Source organism: Colletotrichum navitas, assembly GCF_030913465.1.
Source record: "Colletotrichum navitas strain CBS 125086 chromosome Unknown LY79scaffold_15, whole genome shotgun sequence".
Taxonomy (NCBI): Eukaryota; Fungi; Ascomycota; class Sordariomycetes; order Glomerellales; family Glomerellaceae; genus Colletotrichum; species Colletotrichum navitas.
This window is the reverse complement of record NW_026850561.1, coordinates 506,216-526,727: the sequence shown is the minus strand read 5'-3', so window position 1 is coordinate 526,727 and position 20,512 is coordinate 506,216. Positions and strand designations below refer to the sequence as shown.

General features: G+C 49.3%; 9 protein-coding genes across 9 annotated transcripts; 5 read left to right on the top strand and 4 right to left on the bottom strand.

Moving 5' to 3' along the window:
• Positions 1-494: 494 nt before the first annotated feature.
• On the top strand, positions 495-2,525 carry LY79DRAFT_588594 (uncharacterized protein; the record flags this gene model as incomplete). The annotated part of the gene is made up of 6 exons (XM_060560935.1): positions 495-813; positions 859-1,007; positions 1,066-1,233; positions 1,305-1,390; positions 1,448-1,531; positions 1,592-2,525. 6 exons carry the CDS (start codon positions 495-497, stop codon positions 2,523-2,525), a joined length of 1,740 nt encoding a protein of 579 aa, XP_060416628.1.
• A 97-nt stretch (positions 2,526-2,622) lies between these two features.
• On the bottom strand, positions 2,623-4,587 carry LY79DRAFT_628049 (5-methyltetrahydropteroyltriglutamate-homocysteine methyltransferase). Its single transcript, XM_060562134.1, has 2 exons — positions 3,644-4,587; positions 2,623-3,593 (listed from the first exon to the last, which is right to left on the bottom strand). Exons 1-2 carry the CDS (start codon positions 4,302-4,304, stop codon positions 3,025-3,027), a joined length of 1,230 nt encoding a protein of 409 aa, XP_060416627.1. The 5' UTR covers positions 4,305-4,587; the 3' UTR covers positions 2,623-3,024.
• A 751-nt stretch (positions 4,588-5,338) lies between these two features.
• LY79DRAFT_588592 (uncharacterized protein) lies at positions 5,339-6,602 on the bottom strand (the record flags this gene model as incomplete). Its single annotated transcript, XM_060560934.1, is given in 7 exon segments — positions 5,339-5,685; positions 5,710-5,831; positions 5,894-5,938; positions 5,948-6,201; positions 6,224-6,298; positions 6,342-6,449; positions 6,480-6,602. Coding segments are annotated over 7 exon segments (1,074 nt in total).
• Positions 6,603-8,198: 1,596 nt separating this feature from the next.
• LY79DRAFT_546902 (zinc-binding dehydrogenase) lies at positions 8,199-9,696 on the top strand. Its single transcript, XM_060557275.1, has one exon. The coding sequence runs from the start codon at positions 8,597-8,599 to the stop codon at positions 9,614-9,616; it is 1,020 nt and encodes a 339-aa protein (XP_060416625.1). The 5' UTR covers positions 8,199-8,596; the 3' UTR covers positions 9,617-9,696.
• A 295-nt stretch (positions 9,697-9,991) lies between these two features.
• LY79DRAFT_511055 (TAP-like protein-domain-containing protein) lies at positions 9,992-11,841 on the top strand (the record flags this gene model as incomplete). The annotated part of the gene is made up of 2 exons (XM_060554220.1): positions 9,992-10,840; positions 10,894-11,841. 2 exons carry the CDS (start codon positions 9,992-9,994, stop codon positions 11,839-11,841), a joined length of 1,797 nt encoding a protein of 598 aa, XP_060416624.1.
• An 886-nt stretch (positions 11,842-12,727) lies between these two features.
• Positions 12,728-14,086, top strand: LY79DRAFT_546899 (uncharacterized protein). The gene is made up of 2 exons (XM_060557274.1): positions 12,728-13,305; positions 13,365-14,086. The coding sequence occupies exons 1-2, from the start codon at positions 13,047-13,049 to the stop codon at positions 13,646-13,648; spliced, it is 543 nt and encodes a 180-aa protein (XP_060416623.1). The 5' UTR covers positions 12,728-13,046; the 3' UTR covers positions 13,649-14,086.
• Positions 14,087-14,174: 88 nt separating this feature from the next.
• Positions 14,175-15,182, top strand: LY79DRAFT_546897 (acetyltransferase/esterase). Its single transcript, XM_060557273.1, has one exon. The coding sequence runs from the start codon at positions 14,320-14,322 to the stop codon at positions 15,157-15,159; it is 840 nt and encodes a 279-aa protein (XP_060416622.1). The 5' UTR covers positions 14,175-14,319; the 3' UTR covers positions 15,160-15,182.
• Positions 15,183-15,278: 96 nt separating this feature from the next.
• On the bottom strand, positions 15,279-16,273 carry LY79DRAFT_511041 (uncharacterized protein; the record flags this gene model as incomplete). The annotated part of the gene is made up of 2 exons (XM_060554218.1): positions 15,279-16,036; positions 16,111-16,273. 2 exons carry the CDS (start codon positions 16,271-16,273, stop codon positions 15,279-15,281), a joined length of 921 nt encoding a protein of 306 aa, XP_060416621.1.
• A 1,398-nt stretch (positions 16,274-17,671) lies between these two features.
• Positions 17,672-19,279, bottom strand: LY79DRAFT_510982 (family 7 glycosyl hydrolase; the record flags this gene model as incomplete). Its single annotated transcript, XM_060554213.1, has 5 exons — positions 17,672-17,866; positions 17,923-18,379; positions 18,433-18,521; positions 18,593-19,016; positions 19,101-19,279. The coding sequence occupies 5 exons, from the start codon at positions 19,277-19,279 to the stop codon at positions 17,672-17,674; spliced, it is 1,344 nt and encodes a 447-aa protein (XP_060416620.1).
• Positions 19,280-20,512: the final 1,233 nt, after the last annotated feature.

The window sequence follows — 20,512 nt, the reverse complement described above, 5'->3', positions numbered from 1 at the left end:
GTCAAAGCTAAACGAGAAAACGAAAGAGCGGAAGGAAGCTGAGTCGAAATAAGCACCTTGCCTTTTGGGTGACGGGGCTTTTGAATCTGTTGTATCACACTCAAGGAACGCCACGATCTGAACGAAGGGTCAGTCGATTACCTATGTGGACCTGGGCCAACGGGATTCGCTACGGGAAGAACTGGGCTTCTATATTCCTTTGGTATTCTCACCAAGCATGTCATGGTTCAAGCGGGTCTAGCAATACTCAATGGGCGAGTCCCATCCCCACAAGTGCCGATACAGTTGTATTGAGGCTTTCCTTGGCAGTGTCGCGATTCGGTTATGAAATATCCCTATTATTCTTCTTTCCATTCAGTTTATGAGTCTGATCGCCTTGTCTTAAAAGTGTCATGATCCCCCTTTTTATCAGTACATCAGAGAAAATTGGCATTGCGACAATTTTTTACCCTTACTCCTTTCATCTCTCGTCATTACACCACTTTGTCACAACCATGGATCCCGCAGCGTTGGTTGGTCTTACAATCTACAACCTCCCACCTATGCCCCCAAAATGGGATAGAATAGGCATTTTCTACGTCACGTTTTGTGCGACATGGACGGCCATTGTACTCGCTGGGATGGCCTTCCTTTGGGCCAATCGCACACATCCCATCCTGAAGATCAGGGGTTTGCCACTGGCTTTCGGTTCCATAATATTTCTGCACATGTACTGGTGCATGGCCCAGATCACATACCCGATCGGTGGGACAATGCCCGTGGTAATCGCCTACGATGTTCAGTATTTCGTCATGGGAATTTGGTTTCCCTTGGGTATCGCCTTGTTTCATGCTTCCAACAGTAGATTTCTACATGTAGCAAAGCTGCAAAGACTTCAATTCACGGACAACGGGGCTCGCTATGAACAAGGATGCAACGGTAGAAAGAGTTCATGGCTCTGCAGGTTGAGGAACATGGAATATGGAAAGAGACTCATGATATTTATCTGGGTTGGCATTGTAGCACAGGTAAGCCCTTTTGAAAGCTTACCCACGGTTGATTAACAGACCTGACTGAGATTCCTAGTGTCTTCTTACTACTGGCATGTGGTTGGCGTGCAAGAAATACCACCCGACATTCGGCATTCCGGGAACAGAAATACGAGGGGAAACTCTTCCAGAGCAGCTCATCGAGTTGGGCCGAGGATGGGAATGGTGGCCAACCATTATCTGGCAGTTTGTCTGGACTTGGGTCGTACGTGATTTCCCATGATGGCCTCTATAATTGTGGCACCCTCTGGCTATTCACGGTTGACGTACGCCCAGGTTGCGCCGATTCTGATTTGGAGAGCTTGGAGTATCCGAGATACTATGGGATGGCGAATACAAACCGTTGGTTGCTGTCTCTCGAGGTTTGTTAAGGCTGCGTGTTTCCAGACGTTCTGCAGTTTTGCTGACATTCATTTTAGTCTCCACGCAACTCCCATGTTTCTTATTGCATCATATGTACCAGCCTTTAACAAGATCAATATGTACTTTACGCCAAGCCAGTGGTAAGTACCGCTTCGTATAAGGAAAACCTTCAGTTCCTTGCTACTGATTAATAAGGGCAGGATCCATCTTTCTACCATGATGTTCGAAATCTTCACCATATTCATCCCGCTTGTTCAGCTTGTTCGTCTTCGCATCCAGACAAAACACGTAACAGATGCGAATGCAAGGTGGGAGACGGGATCGCAAATGACCTTTAGGCCATCCACTGTAGTTTCATTCTATGGTACCAAGAACTCTCCATCTTCCAGCCAGGAAGAAAAAGCCCAATTGGCTCTCTGTCAATTGAAATATTCCGATATAGGTTCCGAGCCGGACAGCCGCCTGCTGACAATGACTGCCCTCGATCACGCTCTTAGAGAGAATCGGAGTGGGCTGCAGGAATTCTCGGCTCTTAGCGACTTTTCGGGAGAGAACATAGCATTCCTGGCTCGTGTGTCTGAGTGGAAATCTCATTCGTGGCCTCATACACTGTCTGGTTCCAAATCACAAGAGTCTCTTGGCGAGGATGAAAGACTAGAAGCGTACAACCGTGCTCTGGAAATCTACGCCGATTTCATCTCTCTCCAGCACGCCGACTTTCCGCTAAACCTTCCTTCGCAAGAAATGAAGCAACTTTTCAATATCTTTGACAAGCCGGCCCGCATCATCTTTGGCGAGGATTCATCAATCAACATCGCCGTACCATTCGACGACGCATATGTGCAAGGATACGAGGGATCGGAGTCAAGCAGCCATGGCGACCTCCGGAACCAAGTCCGGTATACAGGCGAGGTTCCCTCGGCGTTTGACTTTGCAGTCTTCGATACTGCGCATGACCACATCAAGTATCTTGTGTTGACGAACACCTGGCCTAAGTTCGTCAGGGAGATGCACCAACGAAGACGTTCTTACGAGACGAGTCGGAGTGTCGTTACCAACGAGTCTGACTCCTCGCTTCTGAGTCAGGTTTCGAGCGGAGTGACGAACCTTATCCGCTCAATCAAGGCCGCCTAATCCGGTGCATGTCATTTACTGGTCTTGCAGTGGCTCAGGGTATTAACAGCCGATTATCCCTCCAAGATTTCATTTTTTTTTTTCGAAGTCGATACAATACACACTTTCTTTCTCTCTTTCCTTGTTTCCATCATTTGATAACCCTATACCTGGGGGAGGGGTATTGAAAATAGTTGTATGGTCATTCTTTCTTAATCTATGCGCGTTAGTAGTCAATATGTCAATGCCTATCCACAGTTATACCGGTTCTGAATCAAAGTCTACAATATTTATAAGTTAGGAATAAGGCGTAGCCGCTGTTCAGCTTGATCAATATTGCATTTTTAGAAGCTAATCATAGTAGACAGAAAAAAACCCCAACGGAAACTGTAGATTCCCATATTTTCCAGCAAAACCGAATATCTTCTGTGCCCGCTAATTTCCAACCACCCAGGATAAATTTCACATGTTGAATGTCACACTCCATATCAGGGCACACTACGTGTATCCGGCTAACATTCTACGCCTCGCCCCAAATCTCATCGGCAATCCTTCGGATCAACCGAAGCTTGCTCTTCTCATCTTCCAGACTCAACGGGTACCCGCTCTCATGGGTGCTAAACCCACACTGAGGTGACACACAGATACGCTTCAAAGCTTCCTCCTTGGTCTCACCACTGCCCTTCGCGACAAACTCCGCCGCCTTGAGGACACGAGCTTTCATCTGCTCTTTGTCCTCCAACTTAGGAACCTTGGTGCTAATGATGCCGACAACAACGTTCTTATTCTTGGGCAGAAACTGGAGGGGCTCGAAGCCACCAGAACGCTCAGTGTCGTACTCAAGGTAGAAAGTGTTCACATCCAGGTCCTGGAAGAGCTTTTTGGCAATGATGTCGTAAGAACCCTCAGCAAAGTGACGACCGCCAATAAAGTTTCCGCGGCAGAGATGAATACCCGTGTGCATATCCTCGGGCAGTTTGCTGGTGATGTCGTTGTAGAGCTTGATGTAAGCGTCGAGGAGGTCTTCGACGGTACCTTTGTTGTCCTTGTCCTCGTCCCATCCCTGACGGAACTTTTGAGAGCAGAAGTCTAGAACATGGTTAGCAGCTACATTCGCGCCAGACATTGTGGTAACTTACAAGCCATCCCAGGATCATCGAATTGGACATTGCGCAGACCAGCGTCGTAGAGTTGCTTGAGCTCTGCCTGGTAGACCTTGGCGACATCACTGAAATACTCAGCATCGTTGGCGTACGCCTCCTTGGTATAGGCTCTACCCTGCTTGTAGCGCATGTGGAACCAGGCGGGCGTGATCATGGTCAACTTGATGTTCTTCCACTCCTCCTTGGGAAGTGCAGCTTGAACAAGGCGAAGCTCATGCAGGTTGGACTTGGACTTCTCCGGTGAGTGAGCTAGCTTACCGCCGGCTATGACGGAGTCGCCAGGCATCACCTTGCGGTCCTGCTCGATGAGGCTCACAACATCCGGGTGGTAGAGACGGAACATGCTGGCTTCAGCATCTTGCAGGCGGGTGGTACCCTCGAACTCGTCCCACATCAGACCCCAAAAGCGCGTACGATTAAACTCGCCCGAGGTGACGCCCTTGATGCCAAGGTCGCGCTGCAGTTGTACAACCTCAGCTACAGACTCCTTTTCGACGGCAGGAAGACCGGCTTCCTCCTCGGATAGGCCCTGGTCTCGAATCTTGCCCTCCCGAATGTCGAGGAGCTTCTGGGGTCGGAGCAGAGAGCCCATGTGCTCTGCCCTGAAAGGGGGCGCTTGATGGTGGCTGGAGGACATATCGACGTGTAATAGGAATGAAGTTCAGTGTTCTTTTTCTTTTTCTTCTGCGTCGTATGCTGTTGTCTTAAATCCCTCGCCGCGATAAATAGTTTGAAACGCCGTGGCATCGTGGCGGGTTTCCAATGATGCCGGCGGGGCATCCGGATTTAAACGCGGGGCCAAATGAGGGGCCAAATCCGTTCATCAGTGCCTGAGCGGGGGTTTTAATGGAGGCCGGATTTAATACCTAGCTCACGTCAGCCCGTGTTCAAACCCAATATGCTCTGGGCAAAGGAATTGGAAACCTTGGCTTGAGGGATTTGTGTTGCTTAATGCTCAATGTCATCTCGCGCAGCTGACTTATCGGAGCGTTGCCGATTGACAAACTTCCGGGGTACAGTTTGCCCTTGCTTCCTCAAATCAATTCTCCTTACGCGTTGCTCCACACTATCGGCAGTTGCTTCTATGGTTCGATGTGACGTCAGGTACCGTGTTTGTCAACGGCAATGCAATTGTCATATGTGATCTTGGGGACTGTAGAGCATCAGACCACCAGCTTTCCCAAACCCAAAGAGGGAGTCGCTTGAAAAAAGGCTTACAATGAGGCCTGTTTGTGGTGCACAATTTATAAAGATGGTCTGGATACCCCCAACTCAATCGTTTTCTTTGATAAGAAAACACTTTGAGTATTGTTCGAAGCAACCTTTAGCAGGCCGTCATCGACAAAATTGTGAGTGCACTGTGGTTATAGGTTTCTCTGTTGCTGCTCTAGCAAGTTCTGTAGCCTAGGTATTTCATAGGTTGCTCACATCCGCACCACAATTCAGATGCTTGACTTAGTCTTCTTACCAAAACGTATCGTTTTAACACAATTTTGTTAATTGCCAACTATCACTCTTGACTTCAATCTGGTAGAACGATAATTCTACATTACCTGCCTTTCATATATGCGATCCTATGCATAGGATGCATAGGATGAATGGCTTTCTCTAACTGCAAAACCTGCCCATCCCCCGCAGTCTGGCTTCTCTCTTCTTGAATGAGATGCTCCTTTAAACATCATCAGCTGCGTAAAGGTCATCAACGTTCATTTTCAACGTTTCTTCGAAGGGGGTCCAACCAGGCTTTCCAAGCCTCTTCAACAGCTCTTCAGCACGGTCTCGGGGCTTGATGATAGCTGGGTAGGGCTCGTTATAGAAGTTGTCGGGAAATTTCTTGTCAGGGTACTGTTTGCGAAATACTTCTAGGATATTGTCCCACCAAAGTGGATGGGCAAATGCAAAGATGCGCTGGCTCTTAACATCAGGCAGAGCAGCTGCGGCGACATGCAGATGGGCGTCATCCTGAACATCAAGGGCATATTTTATGTTGAAGGTCAGCCCATGACCGAGTTTCACCTCTTATGGTGTCAAGCGATACTTACGGGGCAACTTTTGTATTGAATCGAGTACTTTTCCTTGGAACAAAAGCACAAGAATGCCAGACGTGCAAGGGTGACCCTGATCGATGGGATAAGACTCTTTTCCGGATTCATTTTCTGAAGAACTATACATGTCGATGAGCATGAGGAAATGGCAGGTGATTGTCCAGGCGTCCTCTCCGTTTACATACCGGCGTTTACGACGAGATCAGGACGCTTGGATTGGTTGTCCCTGTCCTACTTCCGAACGGTCTGCTCTTGCTCAATCTTCCTGGTAATATATACAGTCACACTATGTCCAGGCTCCCATACTAGACCAGGGGTCCAGGCAAGCTCTTTCGCATCGGGACTCCATGAGTCTTCTGTCACAACTGGGCTCTTCATCTCTAAGAAGGCCTGCAGATGCACTGGTAAGATTACAGATGACGAAGAGGTGAGAACAAAGCGATTTACGAAAGGCCCTCTGTATGCAGTTTTGATGGCAACTACAGCACTCTCAACGACAATTGGAGATAACCTTGTTCGGCCCAGGGTCGAGATTCTTCACAGAGGCCATATAAATGAAAGCTGAAACTCCTATAGACCATAAGCGCTTTAGTTAACCAGTGTAGCATAAGGCTGGCTGTTTGCTTAACTTTGATCGCTTCATCAAATGCATTTCCAGCCGTCATATCGGGTACACACAACAACTCAAAGTGACCCTTACCGTACGTCTTGTCAAAGTAAGCACTGAGCCAAGCGTGCTCTTAGGTATCGCGGCTTGTGCCGCGAACTTTGTATCCATACTGAATCAACTGATGGACCACATGTGATGCAATGAAGCCATTGGCACCTGTGATAAGGACCACAGAATCCTTCGGAATTGCAGGGTTTTCGATGGTCGCTATCACTGACATTTGTTAATGCTGATATGGTTTGCAGTTTGATTATGGGGATAAACGGCGCAAATGCACTGCAAATGTGGGCAAGATAATATAGAGAAGAGGGCGGATATTAACAGGAAAATCCAGTTGAGTTTTCGTTCGCGTCAGCGAGTTTTGGACCATAATGAGGGAAGCCATGACTCGATCGGCCTTCTCATGCTGACGGGTCATGTACAGGCCCCGTTTACAAATGTTTCTGGAAGAGCTGTGAAGTTCCTTGTGATGGAGGGTGTAGTAGGCGACTTAAATATCGCCTGGTTACATGAAATAACTATGACCTCCTGTTTCCATAAAGAGGAGTTGTCTCAAGACTTTAGCTTCGGTTCGAAACAATTTGTATGCTAAAATACAAGATAACTATTACGTCCATTGTCTTATCGTTCTTGGTGCTTAAAATGGCCTAGCAAAGCATAAAATTGGTTCCTGACAAGTATTTCGCATAGAGCTATCTAAATTAGGGCGCCATCTAGCGTTACTGTACGAAAGTGGCCGATTGCACCCTGGATGTGGCTCGTTGGCATGCCCCCTAGCTAAAAGCAGTTGCGCCAGTTGCCGTGTTTCGCAGCCTTTATAAAGAGGCAGAAATGAGAACGTAGGTTCGGCACAGTTCCGTCAGTCGGCAATTGAGAACATATTGTTTGGGTGGAGAAATTAGAACCTCTGGTACTCAGCGCTCGGCGTCTCGTGCAGTAGCTTACAGATTTTGCTGCCCTTAAACCCAAAATGGAACTCTGTGATGAGCCCGAGCGTCTGTGAATCGAAATTAAAGAGACGCTGGCTCTTGATAGCTATCTACAGAGCGGTGGGACGGCGGGATGTATTACTTTCTGGATGCCTCGAGTCATACTGGCTATGGGTTCACAGAGGTTACAATGTGTCACAAGCGCCACGCAGAAGCACGCGTGCTTCATGATTCTCATAGAGAACCTAATAATAGCTAATGTAAAATGAGTAAATAGTACGGCTTGTGACAAAGTAGGTAGTTTGCACCATTCGGAGCAAATTAATTTTGGGATCAAGGAAAATGTTTGTTGCGCTTTTCTTCCTGAGAAAGGCTTGCGAGGTTAGATACATGTTATGTTGTATCTACCAGACGGCAGGGACCACAGTTGGACAGCTCATTTTGCTAGCCTATCCGTACTTGAAGACGGCTTTCTAAGCGAGCCTATCTTTTGGCATGTCCGCTCGTAAAAACGTATCGTTCAAATCCTCTCTCGTCCTTAAATCACAAAAGATTAGGACATATCAGATTATTTCTGTTACACTCAAAACAGGCCTCCGTGTGCAAGCATGGATAATAGGCATCGGCCCGCGGATCGACCAGATGCATCAGTCGCTATAATCTTGTATTACGTCAGCAAAGCCACGCAAGTTGCTGAAGCGATGCGGCACAACTTCAGCCCGTTTATGACATTGTGGGGTTGGGGCATGATAGTCAGACAGAGTGCTGACCAATAAGATTTTGAAGCGAGTCGGCTTAAAGTCAGCCCGGGGAATGCGCGAAGAATCGACAGGCAGACGCCATACAGGGATAATAGCAATAGCGCCTCTGGTCGGCGCAATTCCCATCGTCAGCGCTCTTTCGCGTCTATGCCCCTTTCATTTGATCCTGCAGGTGGCTCCCCATTGCCTTCTAGTTACTCCGTGGGGCGATGCAATTGAGCACCGTAGCGCCAATTGCTGGCGTGGCGCACGCAACTGCGACCATTCAATATTAACGTCGGCGCAATAGACTCTACGGGGCGTATCGGTCGGTACGTTTCTCTCAGGCCGACCGGCATCGCGAATGCCGGAAAATGCGAATGATAATGTCGAATGTGGCGTCCGTCGCCAGAAATGAAATATTTTAAGTACGAATGGGAAAACACGAGATGAATCGCTGAGTGTGCAGCAACAAAAAAAAGACCCCAAACCGATTCGTCCTATTCCTCATTCGAACCAATCAATCCCTCAAACACGATTTCAACATGTCGGGAACCACCATCCGCAAGGCCGTCATTACAGAGTTTGGTGATGCATCCAAAGTTTATATCATCCAAGACACCATCACCCCCCCTCCCAAGAACCATGTGCAGGTAGCGACCATCTACTCCGGCTTCTCTGGAGCCGACATCAACATGCGCAGGGGGGTCTACCCGCTGCAGAACAAAGCTCCGCTCACACCTGGCTACTGTCTCGTCGGCATCGTCAAGACCAACGGTCCCGGAGCGTCCAAGTTCGCAGCTGGGGAAATCGTCGCTTGTCTTACTGTATATGACGCGGAGGCCGACTTGGTGAACCTACCGGAGAAGTACCTCATCAAAGTCCCTGCAGGCATCGACTTACAGCAGGCCACCGCCCTGGTCCTGGATTGGAACACGGCGTACGCCATGGTCTTCGAGTCCGCCAAGGTGGCTGCGGGCCAACGAGTCTTCATCCACGGCGTCAGCGGGGCCGTCGGCTATGCCCTTATGACGCTATGCCAAATGCAGGGCGCCCATGTATACGGCACGGCATCGGAGCGGAACCACGAGGTCGCCCGTGCACAGGGTGCTACGCCGTTTGTTTACACCGACAAGAACTGGATCAAGACAATGAAGGACCTCGGCGGGGCGGATGCTGTGTTCGATCCTTTGGGGTTCGAGAGCTGGGACGAGTCGTTTTCCATCTTGTCACCTACTGGCATCCTTGTCGGTTACGGCGGGAACCTGCAAGCGCTTAACGATAATGGCGAAAGCCGGTCGGTTGTCATGCCCACTGTGAAACTACTGGCGCGGGGTATGGTTCCCTTTTGCGGCAAGAGGACTCAGTTCTACTACATCGCCCGAGACCACGCGACGTTCGAGCCAAACTTGAAGACGCTGTTTGATTTGCTGGCCAAGGGGAAGATTACGGTGCCAATCAAAAAGGTTTGGGAGCTCGAAGATATCCAACAAGCTCATCGCCAATGGACAAGCACGCCGGGCGTGGGGTCGTCGCTTGTGCGCTTGTCGGATCTCAAGGAGTAGGATTGAATATGCCATGAAGATAGTTAGATTTCCTACAGTCACATTTGATGAGATCTAATGAATAATCCCGTATTCTTACCATTTGTTGCATTCGTTCACCTTCCTGCTTCCGCTTAGTGGTTTTGAACACGTCATTACCGTACGTACCCTGCCGATGCAGCTTTGCAGGCATTCCTGCTGACGCAGCATCCCGCTCGTTGCCTTCTTTCTTGGCTGACTCCAAAGCCTTTCAAAGCTTCTCCTCCATCAAATTTAAAGTTTCAACGTGGCATATGTAACCAGCGCCATCACGGGGGACAGAAATAGTCAGGTGTTCGTTCAATATTAGAGACACTATACCTGCAGCCATAGTGAAGACAACGATCGTATGCGACCATGCGATTCTCAGCTATCCTGTTCGCGCTGGCAGGCATTGCCAGGGCAGGCGAGCGCGATTATCCGGATCTGAATGGCTTCAATTGGTCAACAATCACGCCGTCAACAAAGCTGGAGTACCACCCATGCTACGAGGAGTTCCAATGCGCAAGACTCACGGTACCTCTCGACTGGCTCGATGAGAAGAACGAGTACACCGTTGCGCTGGCCATCATCAAGCTCCCAGCAAAGGTCCCCGACCACGATCCGGCATTCGGTGGCACCATTTTCACAAACCCAGGCGGCCCTGGAGGTTCTGGTGTCGGGTTACTGCTCAGAGAGGGTCATCTCTTGCAAGACACTGTCGATGGCAACAAGAAGTATGAGATTCTGAGTTGGGATCCGCGAGGTGTTCAGTTCACCTCGCCAAAGGCAGACTGCTACGAGGACCTCCTTGCTAGAGACCTGGACACGATCCAGCGCTTGGCCATCGGGCCTCTAGACGCCAGTCCAGATGCGCTCAGGCGGCAGTGGGCGCGTATTCAAGCTTACGGGAAGCTGTGCACCCAGAGCGCCGTGAACGGCTCCATTCTCCCATATGCTTCGACAGCGTCTGTTGTCCGCGACATGGTAGAGATGCTGGATAAGATCCAGGAGCTGCGGGATGAGGAAGTTGCCGCAAAGTTCTCAGAGGAGGAGAGAGCACAGAGACCTATGGAGCTGCGTGGTGCTAAGCAGTTGCCGCGTCTACAGTACTGGGGCTTCTCATATGGCAGTTTGCTGGGCAACACCTTTGCATCCATGTATCCCGGCCGGGTTCAGCGGATCATTCTTGACGGAATCGTCGACGCCGATGATTATATGGCTGCTGTGAGTAATTTCAACTCATTCGGATTCCCACGGACCGTTAACCTAGCGCACAGGGATGGACAACCAATCTTCAAGATTCCGAAAAGATTGTTGAGTTCTTCTACACGACATGCTTTGCTTCTGGAAGAAAGTGCGCCCTTAGTCGGCCGTCTGACCGCAAGTGGCAAGACATTCGGGAGCGTGTCATTCAATTAATCAAGCAGCTGGATGATTCACCAGTCTCGGTTCTCGACGGCAAATTCACTAAAATCTTGACGGGCTACGACGTTACGGTGTCGTTCGTAAGACCCCTCTACAAGCCTTATCAGGACTTTAAGAAACTGGCCGAGAAGATCAACTCGGCCATAGAGGGAAACTACACCGCCCTCATAGAGACCGCTACAGCCGATGTCCCCAAACTTGACGATACCTGCTCTCACCCCAATTCATCGGCCCCTCCGAGTGCGGTCGGCGATGGCACTCAGGCCATTCTTTGCAGTGACGGTGAAGACAGCACAAACCTTACAATCGCTGATTACCGGGCCTACATTACGAAGCTTGAGTCTCAATCACCAACGTTCGCTGGCTACTGGTCCGAAATCCGCTTCTCTTGCATGGGCTGGCATGTCCGTCCCAAGTGGCGCTTCGCCGGCCCATTCGCAACACCGGAACCCGACCCCGCTGTGGTTGAGGGTAGACCTACGGCTCCGTTGCTGTTCCTGACGTCCCGGCTCGATCCGGTAACGCCGTTGAGGAACGCGCTGAAGGAGAGTGGGCGTCATCCCGGTTCAGCGGTCGTGATCCAGGAATCCGTTGGGCATTGCAGCACGACGACTAGCAGTCGTTGTACGACGAGAATTATTCGGGAGTATCTTGAACACGGAATCGTACCTAAGAGTGGCACAGTGTGCCAAGCTGACTGCGATGTTTGGGACGGAGATGCCTGTCTACGGTCGAGTATGGGTATTGACTTGAGGCCTTTGGCACCATCGAACCATAGATCTCATCCGCTCATCTTCTAGACCAAAGCACATACAAGCGATTGAGGTAATGGGGCACAGGGAAATCTTGTTAGAAAGAGCGTTAAAACCAAGATATCTTAGCAAAGGCACACGAACACAAACTACATTGCTGCCCCAACCTCATGACATGGAGGACATAAAGCAAGGTCTGGAATGTTTGGCAAAGTACAGAGCTCAACGGTTTGACTCTATGAGGTGTCAACTATATGGGCCTCCTTGCAATTTGGAAGATACGCCGACTATATTTAGCGCTTCAATGTTTGCAGAGGATAGATGCACATGTACTTCAACAAGATCATCAGCCTGTCATGAATACCACGTTACCATTGGTCTCCACTTGCCACTCGGTCGAAGTTCGTTACACTTACTGGAATGTATCGTAAGATCGTCAGTAACGAAGATCTATCGCCTAATGCGACGTCTGGCTTGACCGCAGCCCAGTTGTATTCAAAAGTATACTTTGGGAGGACCCAACTGAGACATAGTTCCAGGCAAACGTCAACTGCATGCTTTCTCCGCGTTATCGGGCACGCATCGATACGAGCTCCCCTCTCTCCCTTGTCGTCTGACGTTCGCAGATACAAGTTCCAGCATAGACTATGGAGCCAATCAAAAATGCATGCAGACGACGACGCAAGTACCTTTAGCATTACAACAGCACAATATCGTGGGGTTTGATTCCTGGGTGGTGCAATGCCCACCCGCTACCCCTCAACGGCACTCAGCCGCTCCCACGGCCAAGCTGAACATGGCGCTAGCGACGGTTCAGCCTATGGATCGACCAGCACCAGTGGCTTGTAAGTACTTTTGGTATTGGTTCGACCTGTCACCTTTGTAGCCGGAGGCCCCTCTCCTTGGTTTCTGCCTACTTTTTACGAGATCCATACTTGCCTGTCAGATTTCACTTGAGATGTAACTTTGAAGGGATGTAACCTGCCCGTAGTGGTTGTCAAGTACAAAAATAGAGTCAGACATATGACACCTGAGTTCGTATTCGATGGCTTTTAGTCAAACTGGTTCAGAAATCGGGTAGGGAAGTGGAACGAAAGGGGTTACAGAGAACACAACTGTTAGGAATGATTCGTCGGGTGGTAAGAGTCGGGTCATACTTTTCACCGAAGTTGATCATGACAGCCTTTCCCTGCTAAGGATTCAGCGCCACTAATCAAGAGGTCGGGTATAAAGGTTTGATCGAATCCCGAGTTATGGGGATTCATATCACAACTACACCGAGCAGCAATATACCATCAAAAACGAAGCAAGTCTCAATACCAGCGTACCAAGTCCTATTATTCAAGATGAAGTTGTCCACCATTGTGTTCTCGTCTCTTTCCATCCTTGTTCCCGCCCTATCTCAGCCTCTTGAAGAGCGCGATGTCTTCCAGACAGTTCACCTGACTTTCCACGGCGGGCCCGCGTCCTACGAGCTGGTTATCCCCGCCGATGGGCAGGTGCATGCAACCAGTTTGTCCCATACCACACTCTTGCTTCCAAAGCGGACGTACTGACACTTCGATTTGAAGACAACAATATCTCCGTCAACATTATTGACGCACCCGACTACAACGCCATCTCCCAATGTACTTTCTACACCAACAGTGAGAAGGCACTGGCGAGCGGTATCACCTCACAGGGACTGCAGCAGGTCATCGTTGGGCCGCCTCAGCCCATTACCGGAGTCAGTTGTTTTGGCATCTGTGTCGCAACATATGGGGAGTGCTACAACACTCAAGGACAATATGTTGGACCCTGTTGCAACGGCTTTTGTGCTGCAACGCGCTGCAGACCATGGATCCAGCCGTACTAGACGAAACGGGGTCACAGAGTGGAAATCTGAGCCTTCTGTAACCTCAAGTGGAATGATATGGATGGTGAGATCAAGGAAGTTCCTAGGTTAGGGATGCTATGTCGTTCTTTATAAGTCACCCTGGGGCCTCAGCCCTGGCATGGTTTTTCGAATGAGGTTTGAAATTAAAGCTGCCCTGATTATCCTTGAGATACGAATAGTTAACTATGACTATGGCCGAGAAATTGGTGTTCCCAACATTGATATTGGTTCCTATGCGAGATCTTGTTCAAAGTATTGGACTAGCTCTGGTCACGTTCTTCGATATTTTCAAGTAGGATGCAAAATCGGGCAGTAATCCGATTCTCAACCATAAGATTAATTTCCAACCATACAAGGTAGCTCGTCAGCCCACCAATGGAAAATCAAGCCCCATCACCTATTAGTCCCAAAAGCCCGTAATATCTAGCCATTGCCGTCTGACGGGAGTGCAGACCCCGCAGTCAGCAGCGGGACTTTTGTGTTTGAAGTCACGGGTTCTAAAGAGGCATCAGCGTTCTGCATGCCAAGCAGCCATGCAATACTGTTATTCAAATAAACTCTCCAGGACACTATTCCACGTTGTTTGAAGGTTCTCCGATAAAGCAGTCTCATTATCATCATCAACTGCTCGCACAAACCCAAGATCACAGATGGCTGCCTCCATGGAGTTTAGACCAACCATGTCCATTCTCTCCAACGAGGGGTGCGACATCCACTACTGGTACCAAGGACAAGGCCCTCTCATTGTCTTCGTTCCTGGAGGCAATGGCCATGGGCGCCAATACAACCCCATCATCACCGCGCTGTCAGACAGGTACACTTGCGCCACCTTCGATCGACGCCAAATGTCTGCAAGCAAGGCGAAAGTCAACAAGAGGCTCAACCCTCCGCAGCAAGCCCGTGATATCCGCGCTATCATAAACACTCTTGGCTTCGATAAAGCTATCCTCTTCGGGAGCAGTGGGGGTGGTATCTTGTCGTTTCAGTTTGCAGTCGACTTCCCCCACATGGTCGACCATATCATCTCGCATGAGGCCCCGACCTTCACCTTGTTGCCGAATGCCTCCGAGGTTTTTGAATTCCTGTACGATTGCCTCGAGCTGTATGAGAATTTCGGCCTTCAGGCTGCACAGACGCAGTTTGAATCAAAACTTGTTGGCTACTCTGATGAGGGCATACCAAGCACTGTGTCGCCGGAGCCGAGTAACCCAGTAAACTTCTGGGAGAACGAGTTTACTATCCTATTAGGCTACCTGCCAAGTTTGTATCGGATAAAAGAGAATAATACCAGCGTCGGATTGATGAGAGGTACGAGAAGCAGGGACGCTTGGTATGCGCAGGCAGTTAATGAACAAGAGAAGATTTTGGAGTGTCCCCGGCTCGATGTTCCGGGGGCGCATGAAGGCTTCCAGGTCGAGTTGGAAGCATTCCTTCCTTACTTCTTACAGCTTCTGAAAGTTCTCGAGGAGAAAAGGTCCCCGAATGTGTGACCGTGGCATAATAGTAGCTGGTATATTCCATTGAGATCATCGATGATAATGTGATTTCTCCTAACAGTAACTGTACCATAGTCCTATCCGCCAGCTGGTTATACATCATACAATGTCGATCAGTTGAACCTTAATTTCGGCAATCCTCTCTTTTGTCTCCAATAGTTCGTCCCCTCCAGAATTTCCGTGCAGCCGGCCAAAAGCCAACCCCATTTCTTCAGAAACGGTTCGGTTGCTTCCCATCCCCGTGGATCCCAAGCCTCACCCCAAACAAGGAGGGCAGATTCCTCTACCCCAGCTCCGGCTCCAACGTCTACGATATCCCGGCACAAGTCATCCTCGTCAATGTAGTCTTCTCCATATTCGGCAACGATTCGAAGGAAGTTATCTCGCATTCTAGGGTGGGGAAAAAAGTCGATCCATGGATGATGCTCGACGGCAATTTGCAGCCCGGTGGGGCGCATATTCTCGGGACACGAGTTTCCTGTCATTGCAGGCCCGAGGCCTGGACCCAACTTATTGAAAGGTGATATTGCTTCATATGTGAGCCACGCGCCATCAAAGTCAAGGACACGGGCATTTTGTACGAAGGCGTGGAAAACGTTCACGCGAACAAGGGTTGTAAGGTAGGCAGGACAGGGTTTCCCATCGAGATAGTTTTCGTAGGCTTCTCCAGCAAACCTGATCAGCTGTATCTGAGTTTCGAGTCTGCATAGCTCTGGATGTTTTTTGGCTCGTATCTCCAAAGCCACTTCGGTCTGACCCTTGACTGGCGGTGCCGACTTCACAAGCGCTGTCGATAGGTCAGACCCTGAATCTGGCTCAGAACTTGGATTCAGAGGACAATTCTTCGTAGGATACGTCTGAGTTCTTCTACCTGGACGAAGAAGAGTCTTGTCAGTCAATTCCACCCATTTACATCACCGGGTTGTGTGTGGTAGTGCCACCTACGCCGAGCCCTCTGGTTTAGGCGGTTCTGTAACTTCCGCCTCTCCGCCGCACTTGTCACGCCGGTCCAGTCCTCTGAGGTGTCTTTTAGTTCCACCAGGCGAGGATTGATTTTGATCGTAATCCTGGTAGGGACCGCTTCTCCAGGAGAGAAACACAAGTCCATCATCTGCGCTAGTTGAATTCGGAGACCTTCCCTCCACTGGCGCTATTAGTTGAGAACCGGCACGCGAAAGGCCGGACCAACAAGGTGGCGCGAAGACACCGAGGGGTAATTGACGAGAAAAGGCAGAACCTCGGGTTTTGAAATGAGACTGGCTGTTGCATGGACTATATGCAACCTGCTGACTGCCCCCTACCACCAATGAGTTGAGCGTGCCGCAAATTGCAATGTTAATCGGCGACGGTACAATTGTCGAAGGCGAGGACTTCAATGCTCAGAAGATCATATAATATCGCATGGTCTAGTAGTTTTTCGGGAAATCGAGCTACCTTCAGACTTGACAGTTCAAGGACTGTCTACTTCATTCTGTTGATGGAGCTTGTCTTGCTATTTAAACGATCATCATTAAGTAGATTGTTAAGACAGCCTGCCCATGGTTATGATTATCAGAGAGGTGCATCCGGTGGGATTTAAGTCTTACTAATATGTGAACCAGATTTTAGCGTGTCAGCAGGGTGCATTAGCGTTTACTCTGTTAACCAACCAACAGGCACAGTCGGAGCTATCCCCTCAAGTGGGGTGAAAAAAAAGAGCACCTTTTCTTCAGTATTTGATTTCTAACAAGTCTCTACCTGCTTCCATGCATAGAAACGCCTGAATACACTGAGGCAAGCACTGTGTCTTGATCGTCATGCCTGACTGGCAGCTTGCGAACAGATTCCTTCATACGCTGTAAACTGATATCCGAATGGCATGTGTCGGAGTGGAACGAAGTCCAGCCTATCTGGTGCCAATGGGCCCGAGCTTGAGCTTTTGGTATCTTTCAACTGCTTATGTAGTGAAACTGAAAATTGAAAGGATCTTGTATATCACACTACAGCTATTAAGTTTGGGCGGTGACCCAGTTTCATGACTAAGGATTTGCAGAGTGAGCATCGCATCCTATAGCTTACATGTATATTATAAGGTCACATTATGAGCACCACCGCTGTAACAAACAATCATGCCCATAGTTATCTGCCAAAATAGACTAATTTGAAAAGCCACAGAAGGCAAACAAAGATCCTCAACGATTGATAGAGAAGCAAAGGTAAGTACAGAAACTGTTGCGATGCCGGGCATCGTCAACTATCGCCGAGATTGAAGCTTATCTCCGCTATGGGTCACCACCCTCGGCATCCATCCGGACAGTGGTTATCCCGACTTTCAACAAGGCAACCCGCGATAGCATCTTATTTTCTTCAGGCATAAGACATAATACCGCTGCACCCCTCCCATTTCACCACTTCGACCTAGGTCACCAACCCTGTGGTACCAACAGAAACCTGCCTGGGGTCATTCCATGTAAGATGTTGGAGCCACCAATCGGAATTTCAACTTGCTCCAGGGACAGAATTCATCCTAAGCTGAAACACTGTAGGTGCTTCCAACAGGGCCGAATCGGATGTTGGACCATATGACCTGGGCGTTGGGGAACTGTTCAATGACCTCGGCGGGGACGCCGGAAGTTGTAGCACATGGTCCACGCTCGGTGCCGGGCTGACCGGCCTTCTCGGGAGGGTAGACGGAGTCCAGCCAGAGCATGTTGGAGTAGTGCTATGAAAATGTAAGCTTCTTTTTAATGCCCGGATTCTGTTTCATAGGAGGCTTACGTCACTCCAGATGGACATCACAAGGGTCATAGGGATCTCGAGAGCAGCGTTTAGTTGAGGGTATCCGCCAACTTCGTTGAAGCGATCACGTTCGCCAAAGGTGGCAAACTGGGCTCTGCAGTAGTCGGGAGTGATGTCGGAGGTTTCAGGAATACCGTCCCACTTCGCACCAGGAACAGTAATTGTCCTGCCATCCTGGATGAAGACCTGGTACATGCGATCAGGCAGGAAGCGAGTGATGACGGTGAATTTCTTCCTGGTATCGATTGTTTTGCCAGGACCGTAGAAGTCACGGTTGCCCATGCGGTACGGGTTGTAATCGCAACCGTCGGCATCGCAGCCGCCTCCGTAGCGGTCTTCAGAGTAAGTGCCGCCACAAGTGTCACCCTCACAGACATGGTAGTTATTGTCTTCGCAAGGGTGGGGGGTCAAAGCGTAGGCATGAGCGTTGGACTCCCTGATTATCGTATGAGTGTCCACAATTTCATAGAAAGATTATTTGAGGCTTACCAAACGTCGATCTCAGCGCAGCAAGCACCCATGTTGCCAACTCCGCCGCTGTCGTCGGTATCAGAGGAGTCCCAACCTTCGATATTGCCCTGTTGAGCAGTGGAGTTAGTCGAGTCCTATACATATGCTGAGGCCAATGAAGAAGAGCAGCAAGACTTACCCTGCCACCAATGAACTTAAGGTCGCGGGCACATTGAGCGTCACAATAACCAGTACCGTACTTGGCACCAGCCTTGTTGTTGGTCTCAGAGGAGAGACCACCATCTTCCTTCATAGAAACGAAGTATAGAGCGCTGTTAATACCACACTCCACTGTGGATAGATCAACGTCGAAGGCAAATTCGTTGTTCAACAAAGTAAACATCTGGTACTTGCTGTCACCGTTCATCAGGTACATGCGAGAGCCGATATTCTTGCCATACGAGTGCTGTTGGACAAACTTCAATGTCATGGCGTTTCCGCTAGTCGAAACACCATAAGTACCGCTGTAATTAGCTCCTTCAACGGCGCAGTTCTTGGCGCAGTCGTCTGCACTAGAGCATCGTCCAGTCCATGAGTTGCCCTCGTAGCAGTTCTGATATCCACTGAAAAGTATGTTAGTCGGGAGCTGAATGGCAGATCTACTAGGAGAAGGCGTGAGTTAGCCATGATACTGGAATCACTCTTACCCGACTTCGTGAACCCAACGCCAATTGGCGTCGATAACGACCTCGGCGTTGACGTTGGAGCATGAACCGGAAGTACATTTTTGCCAGCTCAGTTTAGGGTGTATCTCAGACTCTTCGGTGCCGACCTGCTGAGCCACAGCCATAGCCAGCATGGAGAGTGCTGTAAGTGTGTACTGCATCTTGAAATATCTACAGTGATCGATGATATGTCCGTTGAGTATCAAACCAGAAGAGAAGAAGGCGTGATGAGGAGTGAATCCAACTCTCATGGTCAACATAGAAACACACGCGATACTTATACTCTATGTATAACCTCTGAGCATATTACTTCTCCCTTCGCGGAATGGAGCTTGCCGAAGTGATCATCACTGGCCTTTGGAAGTACGGTAGCATCGCGCAGTGTTCCGTGACGGATTCAACACGTCAGATGTCCCTGTCTACAAAATGAAGTCGTTGGTCCCATAGCTCTCAAGGACGAAAACAGTTCCATTCAAACAAGCCCCACACGGGCTTGAGTATCATTTCTGTTTGCATTGCTAGATAATATCCGGAGTCGATCGGAGCTAACTCCCGTAGTCGACAAGGGTTCATGTCCTATTTTGCAAGAGTTGAGCTCAGTCGAGAAGCAGACTATTCTAGACATCGGGGTTATGGCTTCTCGAGCCGTAAATGACCATTTTCAAATATCGCCAAGGTCTTGTCGAAGGAGAGATAGTTGAATTATTGGTCAAAGGTGTGAACATCAGTGGAATATGATGGTCGGGTGGTGATGAGCCAAGTCATGCTTACAACAGCCAAGGTCTCGGCGACTGTGATACTTATAAACAGCTCCCGGTCGTGAGTTATAGTAGTATGGCGGTCGTCAGGAACAATGGAGATGTCTCGTCGATCTCAGCCGCATTTGGCATTCACTATTTTACCGTCCGAACTGATTGATCAGGGGCTTCCTTGCCCGTCTCGGCGCCACAAAAACGCCTGGGACGACACGCTGAGGGTGGCCCTACGGGGCTGTAAGTGGAATGCATGTTCTAGGTCAAGCTATCGACCATGAAAAGGTACTTTGAAGTTCGTCCGTCTATAATGGTCAATCTTATGGGTTATATAGTACGCTTTCCCCATGGAACCTGACTGCGCTTTCATTCATTCCAACTCCGAGTGCATGATGTCAAAAAAGGCATGGGCTTAAGATCAATAATAAAAATAGCCGGGAATAACATGAGTTTCCGCAAGAAAATTGATAAGGTATTTTTCTATCCCCGAACCTCGCGCACCTTTGGTTCACTAGCACATGGAACCGTATCCATGAAGGTTCGAGAGGGTATACAACGGCACTCGTCTTGCAACGCAAGCTTTTCCCAGTTAAACCATGACTGGTTCAAGCTACTGTCGCCGGCAAAACAGCCAGCTGTTTT